Source organism: Grammomys surdaster, unplaced genomic scaffold (genome assembly GCF_004785775.1).
Source record: "Grammomys surdaster isolate TR1022 unplaced genomic scaffold, NIH_TR_1.0 125985, whole genome shotgun sequence".
Classification (NCBI taxonomy): Eukaryota; Metazoa; Chordata; class Mammalia; order Rodentia; family Muridae; genus Grammomys; species Grammomys surdaster.
The window spans coordinates 1,884,255-1,898,542 of record NW_021620801.1 but is presented as its reverse complement, the minus strand read 5'-3'; the positions used below and the strand labels follow the sequence as shown (position 1 = coordinate 1,898,542).

At 42.6% G+C, this 14,288-nt stretch overlaps 2 protein-coding genes across 2 annotated transcripts in view; both read right to left on the bottom strand.

Moving 5' to 3' along the window:
* Cog3 (component of oligomeric golgi complex 3) overlaps positions 1 to 8,926 on the bottom strand; it is a 51,089-nt gene extending 42,163 nt beyond the window's left edge. Inside the window, exons 1-2 of the mRNA XM_028754241.1 lie at positions 8,681 to 8,926; positions 1,693 to 1,839 (exon numbers count right to left, since the gene is read on the bottom strand). Coding sequence (XP_028610074.1) covers positions 1,693 to 1,839; positions 8,681 to 8,854 — 321 coding nt within the window. The 5' untranslated portion in view covers positions 8,855 to 8,926. The remainder of the gene's footprint in view (positions 1 to 1,692; positions 1,840 to 8,680) is intronic.
* Positions 8,927 to 10,570: 1,644 nt separating this feature from the next.
* The window catches only part of Slc25a30 (solute carrier family 25 member 30), a 30,902-nt gene continuing 27,184 nt past the window's right edge, over positions 10,571 to 14,288 (bottom strand). Inside the window, exon 9 of the mRNA XM_028754246.1 lies at positions 10,571 to 10,623. Coding sequence (XP_028610079.1) covers positions 10,594 to 10,623 — 30 coding nt within the window. The 3' untranslated portion in view covers positions 10,571 to 10,593. The remainder of the gene's footprint in view (positions 10,624 to 14,288) is intronic.

The window sequence follows — 14,288 nt, the reverse complement described above, 5'->3', positions numbered from 1 at the left end:
TGCTTGCTACACACTATATTTGCATGTGGTATTTAATTCTCCTAAAACCATGAGAGATAGGTATATAATCATCCTTAGTTTATAGACTCAGAAACTAAAGACTGAAAAAGGTAAATAAATTGCCAAAACTTACAATGACGCTAAGTAATGGAGCTGACTTTCAGACGTAGGTCAGCCTAGCTACAGCAGAAGCAGATGTAGGTTGAGGCAACTCTCCAACAGCAGCAGATGTAGGTGGGCCTACCTCCAGCAGGAGCTCTCCTTTGCCTTGCCTCGCTGCCTCTCTTGACTTACCGTGCATACAATCCAGTGTATCTGCTTTACGTCTCACTTGGAAATGCCTCTGCTTTACCACTTTTTTTGTCTGTGTTTTAGTTTTAAAGACAGAGCATCACTATGTAGCCCAGGATGCCCTTGAACTTGCTATATATCCAGGCTGGCCTCAAACCAGTGATCCTCCTGACTCAGCTAGCTCTAACTCTCCCCTTCAACTACTAACCAGGCCCAACCCTGCATAGTTCCCAAGATCAGAAGAGATCCAGTGTGTTCAGAGTGATATTGGCATAGATAGCTCTAACTGTCTTAACAAGTCAGAAAGAATAAACAGGAAAATTATCTATAGAAACTACTACACATTTAAGTTTGTAATTAGCAGTAAGGAAACACCAAAATGCATGCTACATTACTGTAAAATAATTATAAACTTTCATCTAAAAAAATTTAGATTTTGAAACAAGTAGAGGAGATACGGATGCGTATCTAGATGTACATATTTTTATAATAATTATCATCTTTTTAATTTTTTTCAAAATCAGTATGAGTGTTTTGGTGTGTATGTCTTACACCTGCAAATGTGAGAAGGGGCATCAGATTCCCTGGAACTGGAGTTAAAAACAGCTGTGAGCAGCCCAATGTGGATGCTAGGAATTAAACCCGGACCCCCTGGAAGAGCAGCCAGTACTCTTAACCATTAGGCCATCTCTCCAGCCCTATTAGGTTATTCTATTATCTTATTTTTTTTTTTATCTGTATTGTCAATATAACTGGGCAGTGTTGTGGTTTGAATAAGAATGGTCTCCAAAGGCACATAGATTTGAACGCTTGGTCACCAGGGAGTGGCACTATTAGGATGTATGGCCTTGTTGAAGTAGTTGTGGCTTTGTTAGAAAAAGTGTGCCAATGTGGGTGGGTTCTGTAGTCTCAGACCCTCAAACCAAGCCCAGTGTATCTCACTTCCTACTGCCTGCCAATCCAGATGTACCACTGTCAGCTCTTTCTCCAGCACCATGTCTGCTGTGTGTTACAATGCTTCCTGCTATGACAACAACAAACTAAATCTCCGAAACTGTAAGCCAGCCCCAATTAAATGCTTCCCTTTATGAGAGTTGCCATGGTCATGGTGGCCCTTCACAAAAATAAAACTCTAATGAAGATAAGCAATAAGGTCACTTTAAAAACACTCAAAACTAACACAAAACCAAGACTGTTCTACAAAGACCTGATACTAGTGGCCTTCAGGGTGTCTAATCTTTGACATGTGATATCATGGTATCATCTACAAGTGCTAGGCTATGTTCATAGACTCCCTAGGATACATGTAGCCCTGGTGCAAGTGAGTTATACTTCTTGTTTTAGCTTGTCTTGAGACACCTAGAATAATCCAATGTCCACAGAAAAGATGATACCATTTACCTGCTGTGCAGTCTCAATTCGTTCTTCTTCCATTCCTAAGGAAGTGAAGCCCTTTAAGAGGATGTCTTCTGTAGATTCAGGCACTACAGCAGTCAGCTCAATGGGCAGTGACTGGGATGCTAAGCTGCATACATCTTCAATTGGGAGCTTGAAAAAGAAAGCCACAAGATATTTAACTTCAATTCTCTTAAGTCAATGCAATTGTTTCTATCTTATTTTGAAAAAGAACAGAGTATTTCCTTTAAATTCTCTGAAATCAGAAAATTTTGCGAGGCAGTGGTAGCACTTTAATCTCAACATACAAAAGGCAGAAGAAGGCAGACCTCTGTGTGTCTGAGGCAAGCCAGCTTGCTTGGTCTACAGAACAAGTTCCAAGACAGCCAAGGTTACACAGAGAAACCCTGTCTTAAAAAAAAAAAAAAAAAAATTAAGGAAGGAAGGAAGGAAGGAAGGAAGGAAGGAAGGAAGGAAGGAAGGAAATGTCGCACAATACTAACATTCTCTACAAGGCCTCTCCAGGACAGGTGCTGCTCTCAAGATGTAAAGAGGATGCCTTGTCCCTCAGTAGCAAGGTATTATCATTGAGTCAGCTTCCTAACAGTGTGGGTGAATCTATGTAGAATCACACACATTTTCTCACTTGAACCTCTCTAAACTACCATTAGACAAAAGGAAGACCCGTGTGCTGTTGCAAGTAGCAGGATCTAACACAAAGGCTTGCCCAACCAACAGAATTAACAAGTCACAATCATTAACCAACAAGCTACCTCCTCCTATCACTCATTCATGGTATACCTCACCTCCACTGATGCATTGTGAGACTCAACAACAGAGAAGAGATGAGGAAGAATCTCCCAAGTTTTGAACCCCAGGAATGAGGCTTCCCTGGAACACCAATGCAGCATTCTCACTCCCCACTACTAACAACACTTCAACTCTGGTATTAATATACCTGAAGTCCCACACCAGACGAGGTGTTTTTAGACCTCAAAGAAACTGGAAGCAGATGACAGGGAAAGCAACAGGGCCTACTACTAGGTTCAATTCTAGTTTTAAGTCATGGAATTTAAAGTCTTCCAACTAAGACATGACTCACAGCCTTAAGACACTGTTTTCATCTCCTGAATGCAGTCGTTCCATCTGAAGACAGGGCTTCTTCTTTAAAGCTCAAGTCACTACTAATCTAGAAGCAAGTTTTTAATCTGGGGAGGTGGTATCTGTGTTCCCATGGTCTATGCTCACATGGTAACACACTACAGTAACGCCTGGTTTAAAGCCTCTTGCTGATGTACAAGCTGGCGGCATTGGGGAAATTCATGCTTCTATTCCTCAGTTTCTTCTCTTATCACATCCAGATCCAGTGGCCATACCAAGACTACTGTGAAGAGCAAAGAAGAAAGCACTGGCTAGCTAGTTCAAGTGCTAGCAAACAACAGCCAATATCAAACATGATCAGGAAGGTCCTTGTACACAAACGAGTCAGACTCAATATCCAGGAGGGTCCTAAAGAAATGCAAATTCTCAGGATGTCACAATGCATATAAACTCTTGCTGAAAAGTAGCATAAGCCCTGATATAAAAGTACTGTGGCCCAGCAAAAATTAAGGCTCTTAAACTTCATGAAATCTATCTTGAGTCTGAAGTGTCATCAGCAGCTGTGCGTGGCCATTAGGGATTCTGAAGACAGAACTGTAATGGAGATAACGCCTGAAGCAGCGCCTTCACCTGCACCATAGAGCTACCCCATTAACCAACAAGAAGCTGTCTCCATAGAGAAAGGATATCGAACACTTACCCCCAGATAACACAGCATGCAGAACACTTAACATCAAGCCTGCCACATAGTAACTCCTAACCAAGCTGAGCTACTGACATTAGAAGTACTTTTCATTATCCCTCTTAATAGCGGCCATACTTCTTTCTTACTTCTACTTAGGAGCATCAACAGACTAAATGGAGTGGTCTGAATCTACACTATTTCTTAACAACAGACTAGTCACCAAGCTATCTTTGCAGTACCATGTTAGTAGTACTAGTCAGTCCTGCAATGACAGATCACAGTTACAGGAGGTAAGATGTGAAGGGGAAGAAGTACTGCATCCAGCTCAGATTCACAAACATCCCAGGAAACACGCAAGCCCACACCTGAATAAAGACACCAAAATGCATGTTGCTTACACACCAACATGCAATTTACAAAGACATAAGTATTCTTTTGAATTCTTTTATTTCATTTACTTATCATCTGTGTGTGACCTCCCATGCATGTCAGAGGACAACTTAGGAAGTCAGTTCTCTCCTTCCACCAGGTGGGTCCCACAGATGAACTCAAGTTCAATCAGCTTAATCACAAAGACTTTTTTACTCCCTGAGCCATCCTGCCAGCAAGCCTAAGATTTCTTAAATACAATCATAGCTCAGATTGCAGGATAACCATGCAAATTAAACCCCAGGGGAAAGGTTCAAGAGATGGCTTAGGGGTTACAAGCACTTGTTGCTCTTGCAGAGTTGAGTGGTTGCTACTGAGTGGAAAAGCAGGGCACAAAGCCCTGCCCAGACCTTCCCCCCGGGAACAAACACTTTGGGGGATGGGGGTGGTTAGCAAATTCTGTCAGTCATAGAATACAGCATCTCATTATAGCTAGAAAAAGGGAAAAGAAAAAAACCTGCACCCTGGACAACAGACTAAAAAAAAAACAGGACCCAGAACATCAGAGTCTCCTACTGCTAATGAAGAGACAGACTCAATGGCAAAGACCCACCTCCAGGACCCAGTGGCAAAGGATCTATCTAAGACTGAGGCTGGACCTGACAACACAAAACTCCCAACTATTTTAGAGTATCAAAATTTATAATATGTAGATCTTGCTTAGTTAAGTCTTTACATTTTTTTAAAAAAATGTACCATACATTAATATCTGCCATCTCAAATGAATCCAAGAAGATCATAGACACGTGCTTAATTTACTGTAAACAAGGACATGACCAAAAACAAGTTATTTTCTAAGTTACTTTACCAGATAAATCTCTGGATCGGTGAAAAACTGCTTAAAATGTTCCAGACACATTCTATAATCTAATTACAAATAAATATGACCAGGTAAGATTATATTTATGCAAGAGCATTCAATTTGATTACTTCAACCAGATATTAATTAATTTTCAATCATAATAACTTTAATTATGGGGCTGGAGAAATGCCTCAGCAGTTAAGAATGCCAGTTCAGTTCCAGCACCCATCCCAGGTGGTTCAGACACCTGTAACTCAAGCTCGAGAGACTGCAGGGACCCCCAACGCCCTCTGCTGTCCTCTGCTGGCATTTATCTCATACACACACACACACACACACACACAATTAAAAATAAAACCTACAGCTGAACAGGTGGCACACACCTTTAATCCCAGCACTCAGGAGGCAGAGACAGGCAGATTTCCATGTTCCAGGACAGCCAGAGATAGACAGAGAAATTCTGCCTTGAAAAACAAGTGAAAAAAATTTAAAATAAATTAAAATTAAAAATTTTTAAAGAAAAAAACCTTTAAATAACAGAAGCAGGAGGGTCCCTGGTCCCTTTCTTTTAGTAACAAGAAATCATTTTCTCTCAAACTAAGTAGGAGAGAAATTATAATACAACCACCTTAAAGAAACAGTATCTTATTCTCTTTTTTTTTTTTTTTTTGGTTTTCTCTGTGTAGCCCTGGCTGTCCTGGAACTCACTCTGTAGACCAGGCTGGCCTCAAACTCAGAAATCCACCTGCCTCTGCCTCCCAAGTGCTGGGATTAAAGAACAAAAAAACTTGCTTTTAACAGCATAAGAGAAAATTACCCCTTTGGGTACCTATGTCCCACTAAATTCCTTTCACAAAATAGCTGAGCAAGATTGGTCAGTCAAAAGGGGGTGTGGCAGTGTCCCCAGCTTGCCACTTCTGACTTCTCATTCTGAAGAGATAACCCAGTCCGAGGCTCTCTCAATGCAGTGCCTTAACTCCAGGACAGAGCAGACACACCACCACACAGACAAGAGCACACACTTTGGCGGACATGCACATACTAAATAATAATTACAATAAGCCACACAGCACTACCTCACCAGCTCAACCTGTCCAGGAAAAGACAAATGTCCCTTCTTCTCATGAGTCTGCTTTTTTGGAAAATCCTCAAGTGGAGAAAATGACTTTTAGAATCAATCTGATCAATCCATGCGCCAGTTGAACTGACAACACTTCCTCTGATTACATAGAGCATATCCTGGAGGCTGGAGTCTCAGAACCTTCCAAGGCACCAAGACTTTTTTTCTTATCTTCAGTCTTACTGACACCTAGACTGGCTCAAGATTCTAATCTGTTCTTTTAAAACATTCATTGTTTGAAAGAGATCACATGAATAATGCAATAGTAGCAAGAAGCATGCCATGGGCCATTTAAGCAGACAAGTGCCTTTACTTTTCACAATTCCCCATGAGGTAAGCCTCTATTTTATAACAAAGAAAATGGAAGCATACAGAAGTTAATTATCATCTTGTAGGTCACATACCTACAAGAAACACAACAGTTATGGCAGTAAATTACAGATAGATTTCAAAGTAAATTATTTTAGCACTTTAACAAGAAGGACTTAGCAGAAAGAAAAAGATTCTTGCTGCTATAAAAAAAAATGCCTCAACTACAAGAAACCAGTCTACTGCAAATTCTTTTATCTAACACAATTTTTAAAAAGCAGCTTTCAAAGATAGTCTTTTTATTAGACTTACCTATTTTACATGTGAGTGTTTTGCCTGCGTGTGTGTGTGTGTGTGTGTGTGTGTGTTTACATGTTTAGTGCCCAGAGGTCAAGGAGAGAACTAGAATTACAAGTGTATTATAAGCTACCAGGAAAGTGCTAGGAATTGAACCTGGATCTTCTGCAAGAGCAGCAGGTGCTTTTAACCACGGGCCATCTCTCCAGACTCAAGAATGTTTGGTTTTTTTTTTAGAAGTAAGGAAGCTGCATTTTAAAGACATCTTTATGATGTTCACTGAGCATTTGCTGAACACAACTAAATCATCCCAGTTCCAACAGAGTATCAAATAATTTATTTTATGAAAACATAAAGCACTACAGAGAAGTCTATGGAAATATGCTAGTTAGATAAATTAAAACTGATGCATTCTTTTCTCAACAGTAATGTAGAAGCATGGTAACAGGGATAAACAGAGTCCAACGTCATCCCATCAGACACAGACCACTTTGTACAAAGGAGAGCAATGAGGACATGTCCCTCCCAGATCAAGTGTAAACAGGCTCTTTCCTGCTAATTCTGGGACCTCCCCAAATACCTGGACTTATTAAGCACATACTCTCCCCAGGACCTTACTCTGCGTTTTCTTCCAGCTACATTATGGACCCAGGCTGGCTTCATGTTTTCGCGTCAGTTCTCACACTAGAGAACTAGTCACTTTCTTTACAAGGCCTTTTCACTTTTGGGTCTCCCATAAAAAGGCATGCCTCATCTATTCTGACCCCACCACCCTACTTTATTTCCTATTTACATTTCTATCTCTAATTCCTAATACAGTGTAGGCATGTGGCAATGAATGTTAAATGACAGCATGAACTAATGATATTTATCTAAGTACTGCTGTAAAAATAAGGAAGGCTAGTGTAAACTAATAAGATGCCTTTTTACTTTCAATCCTCTCCATACTCAACAAACATGAAAACTTAGTTCATAACCCTTGGCAGCAACCATAAAGTTTCTTGTAGAGTATGTTTCACTTGCCTGGGTCTGTGAAGTCTAGACACCAGCTTCAATAATGGGGCACAAAAATATAAACAGACTGGGAAACATATAAACCATTTTCTGGGCTGAGGATGTAAATCTCTAATATAGCACTTACTCAACAATGCCAAGATCCTCAGTTTAGTCCCCAGCAAAACACACTCTCTCTCTGTCTCTCTCTCTCTGTCTCTCTGTCTCTCTCTCTCTCTCACACACACACACACACACACACACACACACACACCACACCCACTTATAATCCAGAACATAAAACATAAAATACAGCCAGGTCAAAGAACTTCCCACTTGCTCCCTCCTTTAGGTCTATTTCCTGGATGACATCCTGGAGGTGGGCAGAGAAACACACCTAAGAACACCTATTTTTAAGGGCACAGCACACAAAGGTGCAAAGAACGTTTCTAATCACACCTCTAAAGTGTGAGAGCAGAGGTGAAGATGCCAAATTCAATCTGAATTTGGACAGAATTCCAAATCGTATAGAAATGAATGCTTCCAACATCAAAACTAACCACCACTGATAATAAAATAACCCAGAATTCAGACTCGAAATTAGAAGATCGTGTCAAACATAAACAATCCCAAAAAAGTACTCTTACCATTATAAGTACACTGAATCACACAAAGAGTAACATGCATACCATCCCACTGGTAACTGGAAAAATGTTGACACTAAAACCCAAAGCGCTACTTAATAACTGAGTCAACTTGTAAAAATAATTCTTTTTTATTGCTTTGCTATAGGTTAAATAAATCTCATCTTCCATAACCTACACCAAGAGTTCACAGCTTGGCGTGTACTGAATGAAACTATTTCTCGGGACCAGTTCTGATCGCCTCTAAGTGCCCCTCTGCCCCCGGGAAGAAGCAAGCCAGATGACTCCGGGATGCAGTTAACACAGACTAGCTGGACTCGGGAGCACAGCACCTCAGGCTCACAGGGAGCAGGGCTACGCTGACACGGGGCCACCAGGAGCAAGAAGCCCGGAGCAAGGCTCAGGCCAACCGTCCCACGCCGCTGGGGGAGGGCTACGCCCTCGCGTGGACGTCCACGCACCCTGGCAGGGCCAGCCGGGGTCGCGGGCAGTGCGAGGCTGACAGCAGGGCACACACAGGCCCCTCCCGCCGAATCCGCCACGGTGGCTCAGGAGGACTGGCCAGATCCCCGCACAGGGCAGGAGGCCGGGCGCAACCCACGCCCTCGCCTCACCTCGGCGGGCACCGGCAGGTTCTCCACTGCCGCCTTTAGCTCCAGCACCGAGTCAGTCTGCCTGTCTGTCAGCGGCGCCAGCGAGTCGGGTCTCCGATCCCAGAGGGACAGCTTCTCGCGGGCGTCCCGCTCGGCCGCCGCCTCTGGCAGCAGCAGCAGCGCCGCCTCCGCCATCCCCGCCGCCCTGGGCCCCTCAGCAGCGCAGAACCGGAGCCCGACAGGCAGAGCCGGGAACTTCCGGGAGGACCGGGGCTTCCAGCGCCGCAGCCGCGGCGGGGCGGGCCCGAGCGCCCTGACCCCGGAAACGCTTCCCCGGCGTGGGGGGCGGGACCGAGGCCAGAACAGACGTGGCTTTCGACGGAGAGCAAACATTTCCGGTTGGAATGTACCTCAAGCTAGAGGGTAGGAGATGGGATGAGCGGAAACAAGCTTGCCCCTACCGGAAGCGTCTTCAACATCAATAACTTTATTGTGATGTGTTCGGGTTTTTTGTTTTTTGTTTTTTTTTAACAAGTTGTAAGTCATCCAACGGATAGGGGAATTGTTGAACTCCAAAGATCTACTTCTCTCCTGTCAGATGGATTATAAGTGCTTGTTGACATAGCAACCAAGAGCATAGAGTTTTCAAACTTACAGCTTCCTTGTTACAAAACTAAATTATGGAAACACAAATTCAAAGACGTACTTATCAGGCCAGTTTCCCCCCCGTTTTTTGATACTAATAATCCAAACATGAAACTGCAAAAATTATTCTGCTGTTTAAATCATGATACACATTTGAACAGCTAAACAAGTCATATTATTAGATCAAACCTACATAATTGAATAAGTAATATTTTAAGTACATAAAGTGAGTATATACTAATATAATAAATATTAGGTATATAAATGAAAAAGAGACAACCTTCTACTTTACCAAAAATTCAAAAAAAAAAAAAAAAAGTAGAGAAATCGACAGTCATAACTGGGACATCCCAGTAATAATTGTAGCAGGCAAGGTAAAAGGGTGGATTCTGAGGAGCTGGCAAAAGTTCCAGAAGAAACAGCCAGCAGTTTGCATAGTTCCAAATAATCTCCGCAAGATATTTACCAATAAAAAAAGAGGAAGCAGCCATGATGATATACTCCTGAAAGCCCAATAGTTGGAAGGCTGAGGCAAGAAAATTGGAACATGTTCAAAGCCAACCCAGGGTAATAGCAAGACCTTGCATCAAAAAAGGGGAATTGAGGGAATAACAAGGTACAGTAGCAGACACAACCTTGACCATGTGATCTAACTCAACATCTCTTCATCAGAAATTCCTGGCTTGCTGGTTTGAGAGCATGATACTCCTTCTGTGACATTGTTACCAAAAATACAGACTACTTCTAGTCATGAAAAAAAAAATCACAAATCACAAATGGATAGACATCCTACAAAACACTGAGCAACATTCTTCAAAAAGGTCAGAGTAGAGAGATGGCTCAGGGCTAAAGGGACTTGCTGATCTTTCAGAAGTCTCCAGTTCAGTTCCCAGCCCCTACAACATGCTGCTCATTACCACCTGAAACTTCAGTTCCAGGAGATCCAATCACATCTTCTGGCCTCTCACATACATGTGGTACACACAAACACACACATAAATAACGTTTTAAAATAAAAACCCAATCCTTTTTTAAAAGATTTATTTATTTTATGTATGTGAGTACACTGTCGCTGCCTTCAGACACATCAGATCCCTTTACAGATGGTTGTGAGCCACCAAGTGGTGGCTGGGAATGAACTATGAACCTCTGCAAGAGAAGTCAGTGCTCTTAACCTCTGAGCCATCTCTCCAGCCCCAAAAAGCCAATTTTTAAGAGTTTCAAAGTACCAAAAATCAAGGAATGACCAAGGAGCTGGTACACAGTGGGGACTAATGAATAATGACTTCTCATTGCAATGTGGCATCTTGAATTGATTCCTGGAACAGAAGAAGGGATAATTGTGATGAAACTATAGAACAGAATATAGAATCTTAATAAAGTTTGTAATTTAGGCAATGGTGGTGTGCCGATGTTAAATTACCAGCTTTGATAAAATACATGGTTAGATAAGATTATAACATCAGGAAAGCTGAATGAAAGACACACCTGAACTCTTTGCACAATGTCTGGGGCCTTTCGGAAGTCTAAATTTATCTCAAGAGAGCAGAGTACAGTAGCTCATGTTTGTAATAGCGTCGGCAAGGAGGTTGAGACAAAGGGATTTCTACAGCTTGGCAGCTGAGGCAGGAGGGTTGGAGGCTAGTGAGGGCCACAGAAGAGACTGTTGTCAAAAAAAATGTACCTCAAAATAAGAATTGAAAGTCTAACGGTATAGAAAAGATGGTTCTAGCTGGGCACATGCCTTTAATTCCAGCACTCAGGGGGCAAAGGTAGGTGGATCTCTTGATTTCAAGGCCAGTCTGGTCTACAGAGTAAGTTCCAGAACAGCCAGGGCTACACAGAGAAACCCTGTCGTAAGCCAAAGAAGAAAAAAAGGAGGGGTAGGGGGAGAAAGAAGGAAGGAAGCAGGAAGGAAGGCAGACTTTTTTTTTTAATAAAATGATTGTAATATAGTTAAGAAAAATGAGACAGCATATGATCCTATTGGCCGAATTGGAGGACCCCACCCTCTTCCATCTCCTCTCTATTCTCTTTTTTCGAGTCACTTTTGTGGCAATAAAGTGTTAACCTTCCATTGCTATAACTAATACCCGGGATAATCATCATATAAAGAGCATGCCAGGCTACTCTTTCAGTGACTCAGCCCAGCTTCGGAGCACTCTTCCCCAGCATTGAATGGAGGAGAGCCCAGCCCACTGTGCTATGTGGCATGAAGTTCTGGGGTTTATACGAAAGCTAGCTAGGCATGGGTCTATGAGCAAGCCAGCAAACAGCATTTCTCCATGGTTCCTGTGTTTTCGTTCCTGCTTAAATTCCAGCTCTGACTTTCTTCAGTGATGGACTGTAACCTGGAATTGTGAGCTAAATAAATCTTTCTTTTCCTAACTTGCTTTTGGTCTGGGTGTTTTAGCACAGCAACAAAAAACAAAGAGAGCAGAATCAACTGATTTCTTATTGGATTAAGGTTCACTCCACTGGAAGGGATTCGAGTCTGATATTATCACCTCAATTAAAAGCCCATGGTTGGGAAGACCTCAGTAAGGAAGTTCCTGTTGGAATGACTGAAGTGATTCATCAGCCAGACTACTGGGACCTGGCCACATCTCCAAACAGCCATGTCTCATCTCAGAGTCTCCATCTCTTCCTGCTCTCACCATCTTGGAGTGTCAGCAAGTCACTACAAACCAAACTCAGCAATCGGGAATAGTTTTAATCCATCCCAGCCCCCAGGCTTTGTAAGCACTAAGAGAAAAACAGACGCTCACAATCCTGGGTCCCACCCTCAGGATTGTAAAGGGATGTGAAATGTCATATGAAATCCACTCCCCTGATCTGTGGCTTTCCTAGGGGAACAAGGAAGCTTTTGAAGTGACAGATGTTACCTGATATGGCAGTAATCTCACAAGGATACACATGTACCAAAACTGATCAAAGTCCTTGTTTCTATTGTGCGGGAGATACACATGCATATCGAATGGACCTCAATTATTCCTCAACCAAGGTGGAAGGAAGAGACATGAAGACTTGTATGTAGTGACACTGAAGAAAGTTCACTATGGCTGTTGAACTAAGAAACCTGGGTCTGTAGAAAGGCTTTCTGTGCAACAGTCTGTCCCACAGGAGCCCACAATGCCCTGGTCCTGGTCCTAGGTGTACTTGTGGAGACTGGCTCAGAAGGATGATGGCTTCATGGCATACAGCTGCCATCAGCTTCACAGTGGACCAGATCGACTTGTGCTAGACCATCTGGGGGAGAAAAATAGTCACCTTTCCACCTACTTCTGGGAGCCACTGTATGAATGGTTCTCAACCTTCCTGACACATCGACCCTTTAATACAGTTCCTTATGTTGTGGTAATCCCCCAAACATAAAATTATTTCATTGCTACTTCATAACTGTAATTTGATACTGTTATGAATTGTGATATAAAGATACAAGATATCTGATATCCAGTACCCAAAGGGTTTCAACCCACAGGTTAAGAAGCAACACATCTTTACCCACTGAGCCATCTCACCAACCCTCTCATTTGGCTGGCTGGCTGTTTGTTTGTTTGTTTGTTTTAGAAGAGTTTCTCTGTGTAGTCATGGCTGTCCTAAAACTTGACCTATAGATCAGGCTAAGCCTCCAACTCAGAGATCCACCTGCCTCTGCCTCTGCCTCTGCCTCTGCCTCCCGAGTGCTGGGATTAAAGGCATGAGCAACACCGCCACCCCTCGACGGTTTTGATTCTTTTAATTGGCTTATTGAGGAGAGGAGGCTGAGCCTAGCTTGAAGCTCAGGCTGTGACCACCCCTAAGTTCATAGAAGTCTTTAAGCATTGGGTAATGGATATTAAATAAGGCAGTAGTCAGTCTCTGGTTCCTAACGAAAGCAAGTGAGCACAACAGCATCATCTGATATTAAAGGTGTAACCAGATGGAGTGCAATGCAGTCACGGCCATGGAGAGAATGGGTGGCTCTCAAGGGCCTGAGACACAGGTGCTATCCCTGTCTTATTGTCAAAGACCATAGGGAGAGAAGATATGTAAAGTCAGCGCAACAATCAATCCTGGCCTGTGCCTCCACCATAACATCTAAATCCTTGGCCAGTGTTGCATTCCATCTCTTAGGTGAGAGAAGAAAGTGCTCACCCCCACTCTTAGACCAAAGACGCTGTCAGAAGTGGAGAAAAAACACAGCTAACCACTGTCACTTGGTAGCTCGAGGTCTCCCACTGCTTAAATAAAGACCTCCACTCAGGTAAAGCCAGATCCTAAACTATACAGGGAAGGGAAGCAGAAGGGATGGCTTCCTCAGAGAAAAGAATTTCAGAACAAAGCAGAAAGAATAAAATTGCCTCCAAGCCTGGTGATGATGACATGAACTCAATCCCCAGAGCCCACAGTGTGGAAGAAGACAAATGACCTCCACAAGCTGTCCTGTGCAGAGGCACGGATGCTGTGGCACACAAGCACCTCTTTCATACTAACACAAATACATACACAAATGATAAAAACAAAACAAAAAACTGTAAGTGAAATTGTAGAGTGGTTCTTTGGGACACACAGACTGGGTTTAGAGATCAGAGCAGTACCAATTTAATTACACTCAAGACCATGACCGTTTGGCCCTAATCCAGAATGGTCCATAGTTTAACATCTTAAGGAAATGAGCACTGTCTGTAGACAAGCTTGGTTTTATCTGTTGTGCTGAACTCTCCTGACTTACAGATGGCAGGAAATGTGAACCAGAGCTGAGGATGAAGGGTTTCTTCCCATCTATCTTGCCTCTAGATAAGACTGGGTCATGTGACAAGGGTGGATATATATATCACTACACATGTATATAACATACAACACCAAGAGTGAACCCTAAGATGATAAGCTATGGTAACATGGTCGTCAGTGCAGGTTCATCAGTTCCAATCAGGATGCTGATGATGCAGGAAGGAGGGAAAGTACAGGAATGGGTACCTTTACTGAATTTTCTGTGAAACTT